Source organism: Melanostigma gelatinosum (assembly GCF_949748355.1).
Source record: "Melanostigma gelatinosum genome assembly, chromosome: 19".
Lineage (NCBI taxonomy): Eukaryota > Metazoa > Chordata > Actinopteri > Perciformes > Zoarcidae > Melanostigma > Melanostigma gelatinosum.
In genome coordinates this window covers 8,439,896-8,461,240 of record NC_136652.1, presented here as the reverse complement: position 1 = coordinate 8,461,240, position 21,345 = coordinate 8,439,896, and the positions used below count along the sequence as shown (strand labels likewise).

Below are 21,345 nucleotides of genomic sequence, written 5' to 3'. Positions count from 1 at the left end.
AGGACGGCTCAAACTGGAGGGACCGGTTTGACAGCCGCAGAGTATGTTGGGAAATGCAGTTTAATCGTCCTCTCCGGCTCCAGTCTTCTTCTTCGCCTCCCGCGCGTGATGAGGGGGGCGTGGTTCGTTCGGTTTTCAGCAGCTTCCGCTCTCTCTGGCGTCACACATGTAGCAAAACATGGCCCCTGCCGGTCGGACTGTTGTTGTGGTAGCGCTCTCACTGCTGTACCTGTGCCGGACAATCTTCTCCTCCGAGTATTTCTCCACTCTCACTTTGTTCAACAATGAGCTCCACAAGCAGGGATGCAGCTCGCTGTCCGAATGGGAAGAGTACGCGGCTGACTGCGGTAAAAGTCTCTCTTTTTCGCTGTTACTTTGCCACGTCTTCCCCGATTCAACTGTCACCGTGGAACCCGGCTAGCTTAACCGTTTGTACGCTAACGTCAAGATGAGCAAATCACAACAAGCAGTGACAGCCCGGGGGGAGCGATAACTGAGATACGCTCTTGTTCTTACTGCCGTAGAGGTTAAATGGGGTTTCAAACCAAAATATACGAGAAAGAGAGTAGTAGCACAGGAGGGAGAGTATATTAATGTGCACATACCAGTCAGGAAACTCAACAAAAACTCACTTATAAACTGCATCTGTTACTGCATCTGTTAGCTTACCCCAAGAGGTCAGCACCGAACTCCATTCAAAAAGATAGCTGTTCCATTATTGTGGTATTGCCTTGCTCGAGAGCAGAATCGCATAACAAAGCAGAACTGAAACGTTCTTCTGATTAGGCAAGTAGCTTCTGGTGGTTGCTGTCCATCTGCCTAATGTTACAACTTATGCAGCCAACTATATAGATCTTATTTCTTATCAAATCTTAGCTTTTAGGACACACTGTTCCCCACTGTGTATATATAGATAGAGCAAAACAACTACACAATACTCATCAACAATAACTGTCAATAAAATTGGGATAATTGACTGTAACATACACATACGTGTGAGGTGGACATAGTGCAAATTACACTGTAAAGTTTTATTGCAGTTGTGGGTCGGATAATTCAAAGATGTTGAAAGATGAGTTAAGTGAGAGATTGTTCGAGGGAAGCATGAGGCGTCACCTCCCTGGCTGTACAGGTGTGTTTTGGTGGAGAAGGACAAAGAGAAATGAACTGGTTAAACAAGCTCAGATGACTGATGCATGTGTGCTGAACTGAGGAGATAGTCTTAGTGATTTCTAAGATATTTTAAGGCACAATAGCAACGTTCATGGCTTCTTGCGTGGTTTATTCCAAGCGTTACACACATTCTGACCGATTTTGATGCAACTTTCCTGCCTCCTAGGCGATCGGCATGCTCAGTTTAGCCTGTATTAATATCAAAGAGTTGTCTTTGTGCAGTAATGTAATGGAGTCTTAACAAATCCCTGTCCATGCAATTCTACCGCACATTAATAACACAGCTCTGATTAGATCTGATAGAGCCGTGGTGTTCACTATGGCCATGAAATATCCACCTACAATGTCTACAAACTTTGGATTGTTGCATGTGCTTTGCAGTAAATTGTCAAAACATCCCAAAAAATATAAAAATGGCCCTTTTTTAAGTGACACACTTAACATCTTCCCAGATTTGAATGTAGCCTGGTGTGTGGTTGTCAAACCACATTGCTGTCGTGCCAGTATGAGTGACGGCAAGTCTGCTTGACATCAATAAATGTCACTTGAAAGACTAATGCTTTGGCAGGATGAGTTTATCGGTCATTTAAAATGAAATACATATGTATGTGTGTGTGTGTGTGTGTGTGTGTGTGTATGTATGTATATATATATATGTATATATATATATATATATATATATATATATATATATATATATATATATATATATATATATATATATATACATATATACACACATATAGTCTGAATACAATACATTTAAATATTCATTATTGTGCTCAGTGATATGAAATGCTAATAACATTTGTCTTTTCAGATTCCTCCATTTTACAGTTGGAAGACCCAGACTGTGAGGAGGGAAGCAACCCACCCTGTGAGTCAGTCTTCTCACTTAACGCAGAGAAGATCCTGGTGAGATCTCACACACACACACACACACGCACACACACAGATCCATGAGTTGCTTCTAGTCGAGCCACAAAAAGCTTGTTTTTATCAAAATAGCGCAACTATGTGCTAAATATCTGTGTGACAAGCTCTCCAGTCCTTTGTCTTTGAAACGAGTGACAAACTATTTTCTATTATTGATGGATTTACTCCAATTTATTGGTGAAACATGAAGCTTTGCTTATGCTTTAATTTGATACGCATTCCTCAAGTCTTAGTTTGACATTGTCACACGTTGAGCCAAAAGACAGTTATGACAGAGTCTCTTTGTTGCTCTTACATTGAAGAGATTAATAAGCATGGTGATTTACTACACAGTACTGTGTAATGACACAATACAGTGATACACACCCCGAGTACACCTCCACATACAAGTTCAGAGCAGTTTCATTCTTACAAAAACAATTTGAATTGAATAACTGCACGCCTAAGATCTTTCAAAAAGAAGATTCATTTTATTATCTTTTGCCATGTTTGCACAGTTCATCCAAATCTGTTTCCCATTTACTTTCAAGGAGGTTGGAAATTGTGCACGTTCAGTAGTTCGTAAATTGTTCTCAAAGCCTGTGTTGTGTCTGATTTACAGTTAAGAAATGAGACCTCTCTAGCTTTTGACCTCATGCCAGTAAGTGAGTTCTTCATTCTGATGAAGTTGCTGCTGGTACTTGTTACGTAGGTGCTATCTGAGGATATGTATGAGGCACGTTTTTTTGTCTCGTCGCTTTGTCTTGTTGCTGTTTTATTTAAACCTCAAATGCTGCCACAGCAACATTTGCATGCCGTCAAATTTGCATCCTGTAATGGTTTCTGTCATGCTGCCGTTCTCCATTTGGGAGGGCGCAGTAAATACAATGTGAGACTGCGAGAAAGAGAAAGGGAAAGAGAAATAGCCCTTTGCTGCACACACAGAATATTTATTGCTTCACAGGAATTTGGCTCGGCAGTAGTGAAGGACCTTGACATTTGAAAGCATTTCATTCTCTGATCTCTGGGGCTTAATTGTTCAGTGTAACCCTGAGAGCTGCTGGAGTGCTTGTTGATCCTCTTTTTAACTCACCAAAACCAAGGTTTTACAGCATTTCCCCCACTTTACAAATATATTAAATATAGTTATTTTCGGGCAAAATGTCAGTTGATTGTGAAACTTTTTAGTTTGTCCACTTTGAACCTCGCATGTTATTCTGTGTTTCTGCTCAATTCTGCCACTGGCTTCACACAGGAAACCATTATTTGTATCTTTTTGCTGAGCTTTGCGTGTCAGCGCTGTCTCTTGATCTGCGTCTCCCTTTTCACCTATACGTGTTGTCGTTTGTTTTATCTCGTCTCCACCTCTCACAGAACCAGGCCAAGTTGTTTATAGAACAGAAAAAAATCCCCTTCCCTGTAGATAACCACAACACAAACGAAGAACTTGGTGAGTTTGCCTGTTCTAAATACGAACCGTATTCATGCTGAACTGATTAATGTGTATTTTTGCCAAGTTTTCCCAGTTACTCATCATCTGTCTTTGCAGCTATAGGCTACGTTCTGATAGGCAACGGCCTTTATGACGAAGCCATCAAACACTTCTCACTCTTATTACAGGTGTGTTTGCAATGTTCACCCTCAATGCAGCATGTTTTATTATTGCCTCACTTTTGCTATGTTGTCACCATCTACGTCCCTTCAACCTAGACTCAAAACACAACTTCCTTTCTTTTTGTTGAACATTAAATGAAGACGTGTTTTGACTTTGATTAAAGGGCGACCCAGAGCTGGTCAGTGCCATCTATGGGAGAGGGATAGCTTACGGGAAGAAAAGTCTGCAGGTGAGTGGTTCTTGTGTGTGTGTGTTGTTTCTGTTACCTCTCGATGTTTGGGGATACCCTGAAACTATTGTTGTGTTTGACTCTGCTGTAAGTTCTCTGCACTTGTGAAGCGCCCTCTGGCTTTGAAATGTGCAATAGAAAGACATTTTATTCACTCACTTAACATTAAAATACTCTTGAAATGTGCCACATTAATTTGGAGCAGCATTTAGAATGTCATAAACTAAATAACGAAGTTATGGCTGAAGTTAAGTTATGATTATTGCCCTCATTAAGATATGAAGGGTTTCTTTTCAAAAAAAAAAAGTTTCTGCTCGATTATTTACGAGAGACGCACACCATTCACTACGGCGCTGTAGTCGAGGTTTATCAGATGATTCATAGCAGAGGACTCGTACTTCACATTACACAGTGCTGCTGTGTATCCTCTCTCAATTGATCGACTTTTTTTGCATTAAAAGTTGAGTTTGCTGAACGAAACCCTTAGTTTAATTGGTATACTCCTATTCATGCACATGCCACAATTCGATTTAAAAACAATTTGGCAGCATAGGGAGTTGTTGTCTTTGTGCATTTTCTCATTCATCCTGGATTTTGGTGACAGCAGCAGTTTCAGGTAAACGCAGAATAACTCAGTGTGTCATTTATTGAATGCTGATCCAATCTGCCAGGACTCTGCGGGTATGAGATCTATGAGTGTGCCCTCAGAGAAACGGCCGCGCAGCACTTTTTCTACTTGTTGGTGGCTCCTAGTTTTGTTCACTGTATGTTACGGTTTGTTTCAACAAAATGTAACTGCCCCTCCCTTTCTTCTGTCTCCACGCCAGGACATAAAGAATGCTGACTTGGCGTTGTACGAGCTCAACAGAGTCATCACCCTGGAGCCTAACTGGCCAGAGGTCTACGAACAGAGAGCAGAGGTACAGAGACACTGTTAAAACGGGGGAGTTGCTCTTCATTATGGGTTATGGCCTCTGAAGCTTCTCCAAAAGTATGAAAAAGTATCTTTTTAGAGGAGATTTCAAGTGCTAAAACCTCTTCACAACAATGGAGCTCGTTTAGCTGATTAATTTCCATGTGAATTTTCTATACCGTTCATAAGTTGGAAGTGATCATTAATCTCCACCACATCCCATCAAAAACACAGTATGCTCACTGAGAACATAGAGGCACGGAGAAGGAGGCGTAGTCCAAGATGGCGTGTGTGAGATGTTCTGTTACAGTTTGGGTGGAGTTTTAACATTGGGTAAACCTTACAAACTGTGTGGCTTTAATCACGTGCACAGGAAACAGAAGAAAAAAAATTCAGATTGTGAAAAAGTTGTAAGTATTCAGTTGTAGAGAGACATCTGGATCTGTACAGCCAGTAATATTCAGACACACAAGCGTGAAGTCACGTGGTTTTTGTATTTCACCAGAGTGTTCGAGGAATCACACTGCCTGTTTGAGAAAACGTCTCCTCCCCGAGGTTTCACTCTGAGGCTGTTTCCTCTTTGTGAGCTGTAAGCCACTTCAACACATCTCCGGTGTAATCGGTCTGAAACGCAAGTCACACAAGTGTTGTTACACAATCCGGTCCACTGAGACCTCATGTCACTTTATGTCATTGAGTTGCATTTTATTGAACTCATTAAGAACAACATTGTGCAACACAAAGGCCAAGTTAATAAGCTGAGTTTTGCTTATTCCTTAAATCCTATTTCAAGAAGATTATTCCTGTTATTTTTAAAACAAAAATGTTTAGGTTCACTGTGAAAGAAATACTCACTCCACCTTTCCCAGCAGAAGAATAATCTTTATAGTCCTTTCTCTCAGAGGAAATCCTGCACAATTGAATATCAACTATAAATAGTGGATCACATGCAGTGTTTCTGTGCTGTTTTTTTCCATCTGTAAGTCAGTGTGTTTCACTTTAAAGGAAAAGATCACAAACTCCTCAGCTGGAATGATCCAACCAGCTTTTACTAATCTGCAGGAAAAGCAATTTCATTGCAAAAACTATTTCGCCAAGAATCAAATGAAAAGACGTAATTATCTGAATGTGTTTTGAAGTGCGCGCTGGGACTTCATCCTTCCATTTGTTTGTGCGTCTTCAGATCCTGTCCCCTCTGGGTCGTATCAGTGAGGCTCTGGGTGACCTGACCAAAGCGATCCAGCTGCAGCCCTCAGCCCGTCTCTACAGACACAGAGGGACCCTGCTCTTCATTTCAGAGGTTTTGATTGTCACGTGTCCCGTATGTGCAATGTGTACGCTGCAGGCCTTCATGCTTCCATTTGCTGACCCTGTGCTTTGCCTTCCCATCAGGACTACGTGACAGCTATGGAAGACTTCCAGCAGTCTTTAGAGCTGAAGAAGAATCAGCCTATCGCCATGCTGTATAAAGGCCTCACCTTCTTCCACAGAGGAATGCTCAAGGTGCGTTGCTCACTGTCTCCTCTTGTTGCCTGTTTTTAAGCGTAAATCTGTTAATTTGGTTGTGTATGTTTTCATTCTTGAAAATAAATTAAAACCAAACTTTTTAAACAGCCTTTGTAGCATTTTCTGGGTGCTCAGAGACAGAGATCTCAGGGGAAATTACTTTAAACCAAACCACTTCTTTTAGGAAATTTTGGGTATTTGATGGTGGGAATTGAGTCTTATTATGTCTGCAACATGCAGAAATAAGGGAAACGTTGAAATGAGATAAAGGACAAGGACGTACACCATATTGAAGCTCCTGGTGTGGCATGCAAAGACTTAATTACAAATAGTATACTCATTTGAATCGGCTATGAGCAGCTTGCAAAGTAGATCGAGCATCCTGCTCTGGGAGGGACTGCAAGTCTGGGTTGATTTTTGTTATCAGGTTACCACATCACACAGAGTTGTTTTTTTTAGCAGACCTCTCAGTAGGGAGGAGATGCCGTTTCACACCAGTTTCCTGTATCTGCTTGTGGAGGCAGTACATCAGAAAACAATGCTCCGTGTACCGTGAGGAGAGTTAAAAGTCAAGATGTCTCTGCTTCTACATGAAACGTCTCGATATGATATGGCTTAACTCTTCCTCGTGTTGTTACTCTGTAGTGGGCCTTAGTTCAACATCCATAGTGTTTCTCACACTTTGATTCATTTATGTCAGATTGAGCGCAGAGCAGTGTCTGCAGCTGCGGGTTTTTCAGCTGCAAGACTTTTCAGTTGCGGTGTTTAAGTGAGTCACGTGGGTAGGTCTTTTTATTTGGTCGTGTTTATCACCTCTGCTGACCAATTTGAAGGCGGAAACCCTGTGCAGTACCTACAGACAGTTAACTGTAAGCAATAGCAACACTCTGAATATACCGAGAATGGAGCCAGTAGTACATTTGATACTCGGATACAGATACTCTCATCGTCATGAAGAGTAGTAGGATCATGTACTCTGAGTGTGAGAGTTGGACGTAAGAAGAGCTGCTTTGTGACAGTGGAATCTGCTGCAGCTTGTCCTCAACAAAGTCAACATTGCACAATCTGATTTTTTTATCAGTATAATCTGCGAGGAAAATAGTGTGAATATGCCCTTTGTTTGCATGGCCGAGGAGGCGCACACTTCCCTGTTCACGAGAAAAACGTTATCTACACCAGTGCTTCTCAAACTGTGGGGCGCGGCCCACTAGTGGGGCGCAGTGGTCTTACAGGTGGGGCGCAGGGGGAAATGCAGAATTTTTGTATTTAAAAAAAACATTTTTTTTTCTTTTTGTTTTTTAAAGTAATTAATAAATACATGGCGAAATGCCTGTACTTTCGTGTAAATGTTTACATTACGCCGTCAACAGGTTACGCTTGCGCATGCGCGACGGCCATGATCCTTGGCGACTCACGTGTGTGGCTTAGTGTTCCAAATGAAGACACATTTGGCAGGCGGGAACAGAAAAGCAACCGCAAGCGATGCATCCGAGACCAACAGCAAGCAGCCAAGAAGAACATGTATCTTGCTCTGGGTTTCACAGTGAACGCGTTAGGAGATTAGGAGACCAGTCTGTGTTTTATGTCTGAAAACTAGCTGCGGATAGTATGAAACTTGTTTTGTTTAGTTTTTCACAGGTTGCACTTTATTGTTATCTTGAAAAGATGTTTAGTGCAAAACAGGTTAATTGCAGCCAATTGCAATCAGCAATTTTTTGCCAAATTGTAGTTATTTTTTGCACAGATACTTTATTTGCATTGTTCTAACAAAGTGATTGCCCATTTTATTTGTTTTTGTCTGATGGAGCAATCTGGTTTACTTAAAAGTGATTGCAATTTTCTTTATTCTATTATTTGAAAAAGCACAGACGGAGGAGTCACAAAATGTTTCAATAAAAATTCAACATGGACCATTTTGTTACAATTTTGTTGGGGCGGTGGGGCATGAACATTTTTCTTCCTCCAAAGTGGGGTGCGACAGAAAAAGTTTGAGAATCACTGATCTACACTAAACATTCTTTTATGCTGCTATATGGAAAGAGAGACACAGTTTGTAGCCACACTCTGAATATACATATATATCTGATACACGGTGTGAACACTCCGCTGAGTCTCAATTTTAGGTCCATCCCCATGTTGTGCAAGTTCCTCTTGTGTTGCCTCTCTGAGCGGTTGTTGGGTTTTCTGTCGTCAGGAAGCCATAGAGACATTCAAAGAGGCGCTGAAGTTGAAGTCCGACTTCATAGACGCCTATAAGAGCCTCGGACAGGCCTACAGGTACAGCCATATTGGCATTCACTGCTCACGTCACATCTTGTTTTTACCCAACGTTTAAACACAATATGTTCCTTTTTGTATTTCAATAATTGAGAGTACCTACCTCTCCCCCTCCGTCTCACTGACAACATGTGCACTGTCGCTCTCTTGGTGTCTCTTCCTCCTCTTTCCAGAGAGCTGGGTGATTTTGAGTCGGCGATGGAGAGCTTCCAGAAAGCCCTCATGTTGAACCAGAACCACATCCAGTCTCTGCAGCTCCGAGGCATGATGCTGTACCACCACGGCTCGCTGCAGGAGGCCATAGGCAACTTCAAGGTGGGTGGGGGGGGGGTCCACAGTAGAATTAAAATAGCTCGGTCCTCCACTCCTCTGTATCGATTGTATGGAATTATACAACGTATTCTTACTCATTTAATCAGCAGATTTAAACTTATTTTATAGCCTGAGTTAGTTAGTGAGGAACACAAATGATAGCTTATAAGTTCATCAACCTTAAACTGTGTACATAACATATGTCCTGCAAACGTCATCAGTCCAACCCTTCTTACCGTCTTCTGTCTTTGAATCTCTCTCCTCCTATTGGTCCTCCAGAGGTGTCTTCAGTTGGAACCCTACAACGAGGTGTGTCAGTACATGAAGGGGTTGAGTCACGTGGCGATGGGACAGTTCTACGAGGGCATCAAAGCTCAGACTAAAGTCATGTTGAACGACCCTTTGCTGGGGCAGAAGGCCAGCTCCGAATACCTCAAAGTGAAATACCTCAGAGGTCGGTGTCGCATGCACGCAAACACCAGATACCATAATGACACAGTCAGATGTTTTGTTGCTCCGCTTTCATTCACACAATGAATCCTGTGCAAGTAAACTGTCGAGAACATCCCACTCTATTCAAATGTTTTTGTAACGAGTACTCAGATTAAAGTTCATTTTATTTCATGAGTTTTACCAGAGTTTACACCACAGCCCCTTAAAACTCTTAGTTTTGATTGGCTGACTGGTTCCGATTTGTTTTTAGTACCTTTTGATGCAGGAGTTTGTTTGAATTTCTAAATGAATTAATTCTACACAGTGAAGGTAATGACAGCAACATTAGCTAAAACCTCCATTTCTAAAATAAATCAGTACAGGCCATTTTGATATTATATCTTATATTCTGCTTTGCCCCTCCTTGTTTTCCTACCAGAGTACTCTCGCTACCTGCACTCCCACCTTGACATCTCAGTAGTCGAGTACAACGTGGACCAGGACTTACCAGGGAACTTTAAGAACCACTGGGCCAAGAACCTTCCTTTTCTAATAGAAGACTATGAAGAACAGCCCGGCCTGCAGCCTCATATCAAGTAGGTGTGATGGGTCCGTTACAGCTGATTCACACCTGGAGCAATAACTCTGATCAAAACTGTAGTCATTGGTATGGATGTGAATGGGCTTTGATATAGTAATATCTACGATTCATACATTTTCTTGGTTTTATTTGACATTAATATAGTGTCCTGCAATTCACCTGTGTAGTGAGTATTTCATCCTCAGGAAGTCTGAGAAATCAGGATCCATCATTACCCTGATTTCCAGAGCCGTCGTTTGTTGCAAGCCCCGAGCTGAGGCGAACAGTGTTTTATGGTAGAAAGCTAACACCTGACATCTTTTTTTTATATATATATATAAGGCATGATAGCTCCAGTGTCCTTCAGGCAGAACCTTTTATTCCTCTGTCAGCAAACTAGAACTTGTTTCTTCTGTTTCATAAAGACATTTCAGAAGGTTGACAGGTAGCCACAGTACAGTCCAGAAAAAGACAACAACAACCTGCACGCTTCATGAAAAGCTTTGACGAAGTTCATCCTCTGCATCTTCCCGTGTTTTGCGGTTTGCAGGGACGTGCTGCCGCAGAACTTTGAGAGCTACAGCAGTGAAGTTCAAAAGCTGATCTGCTCAGCCGACCACCTGGGGGCGCTAATGCAGTACGACACTCCTGGTTTCTTACCCAACAGGCGAATACACAGAGGTACCACTGATGAGTGCTGCAGTTCATGAAGATGTTTTAAGTATTTACAGCAGCAGTAAAAAAAACAATATCGTTGTTTGTACTTTTTCAGCCATGGGTTTAGCAACCCTGGAGGTGATGCAGGCCATGCAACGAACGTGGAGCAACTCCAAAGTGCGAGTCAACGGCAAGACCAGGCAAATGCAGTGGAGAGACATGTTCGATATAGCTGTGAAATGGAGGAGGTGAGGACCTGTCACAAATGTATGAAAAAAGGAATTCAAACCCAGATGTATGTACCAGGTGTGGGGGTTAAACGTAATGTAATGTTAAAGATGTTTTGCATATTTCTTCCTTGGCAAAAGGCAAGTCATCTGTGTTGTAATGAACTCTATAGCTCAGCATCAATGGGTGGTATAATACAGTGACTGTAGACACAATTTATTCACTCCAAAAGTGGATTCAGTGTTGAGTTACTCTGAAAGCATCCAACTGTTCGTTTGGTTTGGCGAGATGAGAGCAATGACCAAAAAAAACCTCCTAAAAATGAGTCGTATTCCAAGAGAAACTAAGTTCTGCTCACGTGCAACTTTGGAATCCTAATCATCTTCAGGAAATAACCCTAAAACACACGTGAATAAAGCAAAAAACAATACAGATGTTGATACGTGATGGCTACCCATTTGTTTTCTTGCATAACAAAAGAAGTCTAGACTGAAGCTCGTATTCATCAGAAAAGTTGTATTAAAGCTCAGAGAACTGAGAAGTCTTTCACTAAAACCTCTTTAAACTGTTATATTTCAATCATCTGTGTTCAGCTCAGTTGTTTTGCTTGTAGCATGAAATGAAACAAACCAAATACAGACACACGGTTGACTAAACCTTTCCTCTGTCCTTCTGACACTTCGGTCCGTAGCTGATTGGATTTCAGTGTAGAGACTGACGGGGCTTTTCCTGTGCTTGTAGGATCGCGGATCCAGACCAGCCAGTTTTGTGGTTAGACCAGATGCCCGCCCGGAGTCTCAGTCGAGGCTTCAACAATCACATCAATCTCATCAGGTAACAACTTGGCCCCCGAGGACCGTGTCGGTCGCTCTTATGAGCAAATGGAATTTCAACGTGTCTTTCCTTTGGGCCTTTTCTCAACTCCAGAGAGCGAATATTTTAAATCCTTGTAATTCTACCCACTTCTCACAGTAGCCTTGACTCTGACGAGCTCACCGAAAGCACTTCTTCATACAAAAGTCGCCTTTCTTTGGCAGCATGTTGAAATCCCTTTTTCTTTTTTCTCTTTTGCTTCAGGGGACAGATTATCAACATCAGGTACTTGGCGTACTTTGACAACATCCTCGACTTTATCAAAGACAGAATACTGGTGTACCACGGGTAAATTACTCCACGACTTCATCCAGTTTCCATCTTCAGTGACTTAAAAACACTTTTCCGGTCCTTCCATTCTGTTTCTATCTTTTGCATTCATTGAAAAAGTTGAATGAAAGAACTTGTGGCTAGCATCCGCATGACTGCGGTCATGTAAATAGGCTTGCCTGCTGTACGCTGCCTACACAGCAGAGTTATTTTTCCCCCAGACTTTATTCATGTTGCATGAGTGTTGAGGGAGTGTTTCTTAGAAATATATAATTAAATATTTATTCTTCATCAGTTTCCTCGCTGCTTCTTTAATTAACAAGTTCCTGCTTTGCGTCTCAGGGCGTACAACCCCAGAGGGCTCTCAGAGGTCCGTCAGGCGCTTGAAAATGTGAATAAAGTAGAAGATCTGCTTCCTATAATGAAGGTAAGGATGGAAATCTGGATTATTAGTGGGGAGGGAAGTAAATAGAGATAAAGACGATGCGTGCATGTCTAAATACACTGGATTAAAGTTTAGATATCACACAATCCATTCAAGGTCCACTTACTTATGATGTGATAAGTTGCTTTGGAAATAAGTAAGTGGACCGTGAGTTGACATTGTTGTTAAATATTAACTAAAGTTTGTTAAATGTTTGACTGTGAGAGACTTCTGAAGCGGGCACAATATGTCTTTGGGTTGTTTTCTGTCCTGTAGCCGTTCAGCAGTGAAAACCCAGAATGGTTGTTTGCCTGTTTTTCATTTCTTGAAGCAGTTCAATAGTAAAACCAGAGATGGCTTCACGGTCAACTCCAAGGTGCCGAGCGTGAAGGATTCTGGGAAAGAGTACGACGGTTTCACCATCACGATCACTGGAGACAGGTACGATGAAACGACGGTCTGCCGTATTTTGCCTTTTTTTTTTTTTTTTTTTTTTTTATCCCCCTGAAGTTTTCTGAAATTGTTTTTAGAATTTCTGCACAAACTGTCAGAAACCGTCCCAGGGAAGCTCGTCACATTAGTGACATTAGTCCGTCGTCATAATCGACTTGAGTGAGGAACTGCTCACTCCTGTGTGATCAAAGAAAGCAAATCTATTCCCCTAGTCATGTGAAATCCATAGTTCAGTGCCTAATAAATGTCCGTTTTCAAGATAAAACTGCACATTTTACACCGACCTTTTTATTGGGAGCAGCCCAAGGCACACCTGGGTAATCATCATGCTGTTTAATCAGCATCTTGATACTCCACATGTGTCAAGTGGCTGGATTATCTTGGCAAAGGAGAAGCGCTCACTAAAATGGATTATTATTATTAGATGGAAAATTAAACTAGTGACAAATGGGAGCGAAAACCAAAGTGTTTGTACTTTAGTTCTGTGTGCATTGAAATATGTAAATGTTGGCCGGTATTTTAAAAGTCTTTGTTATAACAGGCTATGACAGCTTCCAGTTTGTCTGAGCTATGACCGCTTGGAGGAGATGGAAGTGATCATGCATTCCCTCTGGTGAACTGTTTTCTGTGTCGTAGGGTGGGCAACATGTTATTCTCAGTGGAGACTCAGACGACAGAAGAGCGGACGCAGCAGTACCAGTCAGAGATAGAGTCCATCTACAAAGACCTCACCGCCAAAGGAAAGGCATTGATGCTGTCCACGGAACTAGGGGTAAGATTTGATGAAAACACTTAGCAGCAGATTATCCAGAGTTACCAGGATGTTGTTTTTTCAATGCTGCAAACAAACTTCCATTCACCTCAGTTGTGTCGGGGTGGAGGCAGAATTCTATAGTCTATAGTTAATAAACATATTTTAAATATTTAATGACATTTTAACAATAATAAATTAAAAGGGAAATTAATTGGTGGCAGCCCGTGTTGCAGTTACTCCTTCAAATTATTCTGCATGGTTTATTGAAACGGAAAAACAGTGAACTGAACTGTTTTAAAGTATTTGCGTTAAATATTTCACTTCATTTCAAGTTGTCAGTCAGCGCAGCAGTTCCCCAGTTCCCCCTCCGCATCTGACCATCTCCTCTTCTCTCATTCTTATTCCCCCTCTGCACGAATATCCCAGATTTCAGTTTTCTTGAAAACAGGGAGGGGATTTAATGAATTCTCTGGAGAATATCACAGTCATTTTACAAATAGATCCCTTTTACGGGATTAAAGCAGAATGTAATCTCCAGCTGGCTGCTGTAGAAGACTTTCAGACAGTGAAAAACAGACATTTAGACTTTCGAGAAAGACGATCAAACTGTTAAAGAAGCATTCTGACTTGAAAGTCTGTTCTGTTCAACGCGAGCTCAGTTCTCTTCGACAACAATGTCCCAATTGTTGTTGCAACTAAACAAGCTTATCGACTCTGAAACAATACCTGAAACAAAATGAACACGGGACATCTCTTGCTCCGGGCTAGTTTCTGTCATAACCGTTGACTCTGTGATGACTTTTTGTTCTTTTTAGGATGCAGATGCCGTGTGTAACCTGATCCTCTCCTTGGTGTATTACTTCTGCAACCTCATGCCCCTCTCCAGAGGTTCCAGGTAATGTTCCACGTCAAAACAGCCATCGTGCAGGCGTACGGTTTTAATGTGTCATCATTTATAACCCGTGGGACAAATAACGTGTGTTCTTCTGGGATGTGCTGTGGCATGATATTGTGTGAGTAACTGCCATTTTAGTTTTTAGTTTTGAGTGAGATCACCGTTAACAAAATGACAACAGTTAACGGTTGACATTAAAGGCAGAATGAGTATGATTTTCCTCACTTATGACCCACTAGATGTGTGTGATGGCGTCTGTATCTGCAGACACTCGGCCCTCTGCCTGTATTTCATCCTCTTTACATTTTGTTCTGGGCGTCAAATGCAGGAAGAAAAAGAAAAGAAGAAACGTAGCGACCAGGTGCCAGATTGTGAGCATGCATCCAAAGGAAGCTGGCAGACACAGCGCTGAAAATAGGCCAAATATAGTGAGGCAATACGCCAAACGACAGTGATTCTGTGGTTGGCTTTCACCCGCTGGCGATCATTGTTCCCCTCGTTGAGGAGGGGTGTGCTTCCAAAGTCCTACAAATTCTTTTCTTTTCTTTCTGGAGGTGAAACCTGCAAGTTTCAGAGGGTGTGAGCTTGATTGATGCTCGAAGGACGGCATGTTCTACCTTCAACGTGCAGTACTAAGTTATGACGCTGGTGTCTCATCTGCTTCTCCTCAGTGTGGTGGCCTACACAGTCGTGATGGGTGCGCTGATGGCCAGTGGGAAAGAGGTCATCGGCAGGATCCCGAAAGGAAAGGTAAACATAGGTGACCTTTCCGACTCTCAATGGCTCAGACCGAGTGACATTTCTCGAAGTAACGACATGTTTTTAAAAACCACTTTTAACGTCTTTATCTGAATAAAACTGTAAGCAGCATTTACGGAAAATGTGTGAATAAGAAACCCATAACAGCTCGATACGGCCAACAATGTGTGAATGTCTGAGGGGGGGGAATATGTGAAAGACTATCACTACCTCCTTTTTTTGTTATTGTGTTGAAATGAGAGGTGCCCATTACACATGAGTCTGCCATCCGCTCCACTGATAGACACAAAGCCTCGTATTGTTTCGTACACATTCATTCCGGCCCTATTGAAGAAGATGCTTGGCTGAAATCTCACTTATGTCGTTCCTGCCGAGCAGACGCATTGTTCGACAGACGAGGCAGAAAAAAAGAAATCTGATCAGCTCATGAAAAGTTCAGCAAAGGTCAACTTTATTTTCAGCCAAAGTCCAGGTTTCTGTTTGCTCGGCTCAAGGATGTCTGGTGATTTGTGGATCTCAACAAATTAATAAAATCATTTGACTTGGATGAAGCCAGAGAACATCCAGATAAAGAAAAGCGCCACGCTTTAACTTACACTCCAGCCCTATTTGTAGGCTTCTGCTCGAAAATAGCATACCCATACTAAAGAGACCACAGTTCTGTACTATAAGGTCTATTTTAATAATCGGATCACAACACTGGTGAGATTGTTCAGTGGGTAATATTGTGTATATGTTGCTGGTTAATATAGTAAATGAAGACATTACACAGCTCAAAGTGAAAATATTCAGGTTCGCCTGGAAAAACAAAAGCACTTTTATTGATATTGAAATACTGCAGCAGCCCCCTAAAAACTCTCCCAAATCATTGCACAACTGATCAGTAGTTGCTGAATAAAGGTTAAAGTGGGATAAAGTGAAGAATAAGAGGCTTTAGTACAGAGAGGTCACGCAAGGTCATCATTTTCGAACCAGCTGTTGCAGCTCTTTTATACACTATATATTTCACTTTTGTTATCACTCATATTATTCAATACATCCAAATACAGATGTTAGGAATCATTTTGAGCTTCCTAACATCATCAGAGTATGTTTCTGGCTGTCATTTATAGGATTTTCTCAGTTCATGTGTGTCTATGGGGCTCCAGGTCAGCCTATGATTGGTCGATCTCAGTCATTGAACCCGCCTTCGAAGCGTCATAGTCTCAGCAAGGCGGGTGCCGAATCTGTTGTTGATTGACACATTTTTCATTGAGTAAAGTTGGAAGAAGTGCCGCGTCTCCCCGAGTGTAAATTCCCGCTCGCAGGACGTCTTCTGGAAACAGCGCTGAAGTAAACCGGTTGCAGTTGGCTTCAATGATTCTAGCTTTGAAACGGATAATCTGCGAGGATAGTTTACTAATTTTTCATAAAACTGGACCACAAACCCACGATTGTTTTCGGCGAAGGGCAGTGCCATGGTACCGTTGTCCACTCACAGCTTTCTAGTGGTTTCACGGAGAGAAAAACTGGAGGTATGTACGCGTTCGGCCACGGATGCTAGTGCTATTAAATGCATTGGTTAGCTCGGTAGCGGCTAGCATCAGAGTGCAAATCATGATTTGCGTACACATAACGGCGATTTCTGCCCATGATTTCATGCTGTTATGACGCTGTTCTAGATGCTTATATTAGTAGTCTATAGTTGTGTTTGGAGTGTGTAAGAAGTGACTTAGATGATAGTGTTGCCCATACATTGCTGTTTAATCCAGTAAAAGAAATTTACAAATCCACAATATTTAGCAAACAATAAATCCATTTTCACCACAACATTTTCAGGGGGGCTGAACCCCACGAGGTCGCCGGCGGCCTCGCGGAGTTAAAGAGGTTAAGCCTTCTTGCAGACATATTGCTGCTAGTGATGACATCAGTTCAAAAGAGGATTTCATTTTTGTATTTTTGTATACCCGATGAACCTAAAACGCCTCCCTGACCTACGTCCCACAGCTACGCCCTTTAAATAAAAATTTTAATTGAAATAAAACTTTAAATTTTAAATCTTTCAATCATTTGTTATCTTACATGTTATGGTTTTTTGGTAACAATCAGAAGTGGGCCTTAAGTGTGACTAGTTTTGGAAGCCCTGCTCTAAACTGTGGTTGTTGAATATTGTTCCAGCTGGTGGATTTTGAGGCCATGACCACACCCAGTCCAGACAGCTTCAGTAAAACGGCAAAGAACTGGATGAATCTCAAGAGGTAGGAAGACGAAACATGTCCCTTTTGTCTGTTGTTCCTCTGCTTGGCTCGACTCTTATCGTTTCACGCTTTTTCTTCCTCGACAGTTTACCAAGTTGGTACCAGAGTCTTCCATCTGTAGCGGAGACCTTCCCGTCCACCAGAACGATGATCGAGGTTCTCAACACAGACTCGTCTTCGCACTGTCCAAAGAAGTCCTAACACAACTTCTACACGGGAGACAAGTCTGATTATTAAGTCTTAATTAATAAAGCTTCTACACTGGGCAGAACAAAAGGGGCCCAAACTGGATTGAGTTCTCCAAAAGCTTCTCGGGCTTTACTGGTAATTGTTTAAATTTTAAATTGGACTTGATTGATACAAATTCAAAACATTATTTTAAAGAGGATTTTCGTTTGTGAAGAGGGTTATTTGTTTGGGGGAAAGCTACAATTGATCTTATTTTGATATCAAATTACCTCAAAGTCCTGCTCTGTTCTCTATCATCCTCCGTCACACTTAACTCTGAAATTATACAAGTTAAAATTCTGACAACGCCTATTTGGATGCTTGTAAATGCAATGTAGGCCAACGTTGTCACAAAACCTGAAGTTTGACTTTGCTAGCAGTGCTATAATTGTTCTGAAACCATTATTGTCTCTACTTGAATCACCACGGCAAACTCACTCCTTGTGTTAACGGCATAGTTCGGAAATTTCATTAAGCTTTTTTTTTTTTTTAAACCTAGAAGTTCATGTCCAGTTCAGAATGTGTCGTTCCAACTGCAGCAGTCAACCGTCAACATCCTGGCTGACTTTTTATTTTATCTTCCAGTTTTCAATTCGTTTCGTATTAGAATTTCACTTCACAGAACACATTTAGTCATGTTCATGAAGTTGATTATTGAATCAGACTTTGGTTCAGGTACAGAAAATACCGATTTTTTTATTTATTTATTTTTTCCGACACACACAAGATGACAGAGAACAATTGTATCACAGTTTGGGATGCAGAAGCGATTCTGTCCACCCTGTATTTTTCTCTGCTTCACAGGCATCACTAAACCTGAAACTCCCAAAAGCACACAGTCCTCATTCTCATGAGCCATCAGCATGAACATGCATAGTCATGGTTAAATCTTTAGCTTTAGATTACCTGGAACTTTAACTTGGATGTTACTTTGCTGTCTGGAATCTAAAACCATTTTTGGTTAATATTGAAGTTTGTAATTGGCACAATTGGTGTTTAGACGGGTTGGCTGCTGAACTAGTATGAAAGCAACAGTCAGAGATTTTTTCAGAGCGATACTTGTTGCTTTTTGTGACGTAAAGTTCTCAAAGATTTGTCAGTTCATTGATTATTTGATCAACAGAAAACGAAAGTGACTGATGTTGTTTGTCCTGAGTTTTATGTCATAAATTGAATAGATTTGGGATAAAAACGACTTGGACCAGGCTGAATAAAAAATTATTTATTTATTTCTGTAAAAGAGACAAAGCTTCATGTCCTAATCTAGCTATGAACTGTGGCGGAGAGACTTTAACAATAAGCATAATAAGCTGCATTCAGTGACGTGTCTCATATCAAAGTGAATAGAAAAGTAAAGGCAGCCTGGTTGTTATACAGTAGTGGGATTTGCAATAGTACCTTTTTCTTTTTAAAGTAAGTCAAAATCCAAACGTGCGCAAATAAATGAAAAGACTCCTGAATGTTCTCTGACATCTCTGACCGTTGGATCTTGTTGAGGATTAATTATAGATGGGGGGTAAAAGCACACCACACACTGTTATCATCTTCCTATCATTCCTTTAGCCTGCATCAGATGCCATCTGTGTCTCACACACGTCTCTGGACTTTCTTTGGATTAATTAGCTGGTGAGAGCTGCTCTTACCGGTTGTCGTTTGGGAGAGAAGAGCTCATATACCTCCAAATGTCTTAATCATCAAATACTGTTGCGAAAAGTTGAGTTGTTTTTGCTTGGCCACTTTTCTGTCTTGTCAAACGTACAGATATCTGCAGAAAACCTGGTCAGTTTAAAAAAAAAAAAAAATGTTTTAATGGGAAAAGAGGTTTCCGGAATCCTCAAATTTAATTGGCAGTAAATTTGAAAGTGTTGAAAGCGTTCATCGCTTGTGTGGTTTTCTGTTTGGTATTATCTGTAGGGAAAGCTCATTAGTTTAAAAAGTGTCTGTTGACAAGATCGACATTTCTGGCTACACAAAATTAAAGACTTTATGGAAATTGGACATGCACGCACACACATGAAAAAATATATATATATATATATTTTGTTTTTTGTAATTCAAGGTAAAATGGGGTAATCCTGCAAGGGAGATCATTTGATTAATATAAATGAAATGTGATGTTTATAACCTTATGAAACAAAAATACTTGAGTGACATTGAGGCTACATTAGCCTGTGTTTTTTTTAATGACTCAACAACGTTGGTTTAAGCACAAGGAGGAAATAAGCTCAGCAGGTAATTCACCTGGAATGATCCGAGTCTTTTGAACAAATTTAAGCCGTTTTCTCTCTATTTGCAATTTTGATGAATATGGGGCATTGAATGCTAAATTATTGTCACAGACAGTTATCTCAATGTTGCAGTAGTTCTTAATTGAATGTCCAGTTTTTTGTTGTTTTTTTATCCACAAAGTAAGAACAAATTGATCCGTTCAGTGGCATTCCTGATTTATTTCTTGCATCGCTGACATTCTGCTTTCCATCACTTTTTCTTGTCCATATCAATGATTGTGCCGACTGGCTGTCATTTCCTTTTCTTTTTTTGCACTGGGTGACCCAGTCATTCAGTGCTATGGTGGGATCTTAAAGCTTAAAACTTGAAGGAGGGATTTTTTTTAATTGTTTTTTATTGAATGAGAGTTCAGCAGTCAATAAACATGGTTGACAATTTTAACAGGCTCTGTCCTTTTCTTTTGGGAAACCTTAAATTGTCCAGGGAAATTGAAGACACTTTTGCGAAAGAAAAATTTGATATGATCCAAAAAAATACTTTATTCACTTTATTCAAAATGATTCACTTACTTAACTCTTCTAACGTAAAGGTTGCAACTTCCTGAACAACTGAAACTGATCTGACTTTGAGGCGCGCTGCCGCGAAGTCCGTGAGGGTTTAGTTAAACACGGGGTAACCAGTGGACGCATAGAGACGTGAAAAAAAAGGTAAACAAAGAGGACTGCTCACTTGTGTTCGGCCTGTCATAATAAATGTTCTCAGAAACATTAAGGGTTAAAGATGGAACAAAAAATAAACATGAAATCAGAAGATATTTATTCATCAAATACCGGTATTTGATTTTGTCATGTGAGAAAAGATCCTGAAAGACGAAGTATAAAATAAATACACACAATTATACATCATATTTTTTTGTCGTTTTCATGTCGTTAACATGATGTTGCAGCAAAGTGCTGTCCCATTCCTGTTTACACCATCTCAAACCCTCACAGTCTCACACCCAACCACTTAGCTGGTGACGTCAGTAAGTCCTTGAGGGTTCAGGGTTTGAGGGTTTAGGGGGGACATTGGGATATGGCCTATGCTGCCTTTGCTGAGGGAATTACCCACAAATCATTGCAATGTGACGTTAAACACAGGGTAACCAGTGGATGCATGGAGACGTAAACAAAGAGGACCGATCACATGTGTTCAGCCTGTCTTATTATATTTGCACAGAAACATTAAGGGTTAAAGATGGAACAAAAAATAAACATGAAATCAGAGAATATTTATTTATTTATTCATCAAATATTTGATTTTGTCATTGAAGCTTGTGATCTTGTGAGGAAAAAGCCTGGAAGACGTTCAAATCAGGGAGTACAAAGTATAAAATAAATGCCTACA

The 21,345-nt window shown here is 40.9% G+C and overlaps 1 protein-coding gene across 1 annotated transcript; it reads left to right on the top strand.

Annotated features, from left to right (window-relative positions):
• The first annotated feature begins 166 nt into the window (after positions 1-166).
• Positions 167-20,438, top strand: ttc13 (tetratricopeptide repeat domain 13). Its single transcript, XM_079290639.1, has 23 exons — positions 167-347; positions 1,994-2,088; positions 3,463-3,538; positions 3,638-3,708; positions 3,867-3,932; positions 4,760-4,852; positions 6,029-6,145; positions 6,238-6,348; positions 8,546-8,628; positions 8,802-8,943; positions 9,220-9,394; positions 9,812-9,968; positions 10,503-10,633; positions 10,725-10,857; positions 11,579-11,671; positions 11,915-11,998; positions 12,323-12,407; positions 12,736-12,845; positions 13,494-13,629; positions 14,427-14,506; positions 15,178-15,256; positions 17,423-17,502; positions 17,589-20,438. The coding sequence occupies exons 1-23, from the start codon at positions 179-181 to the stop codon at positions 17,701-17,703; spliced, it is 2,481 nt and encodes an 826-aa protein (XP_079146765.1). The 5' UTR covers positions 167-178; the 3' UTR covers positions 17,704-20,438.
• The last annotated feature ends 907 nt before the right edge of the window (positions 20,439-21,345 follow it).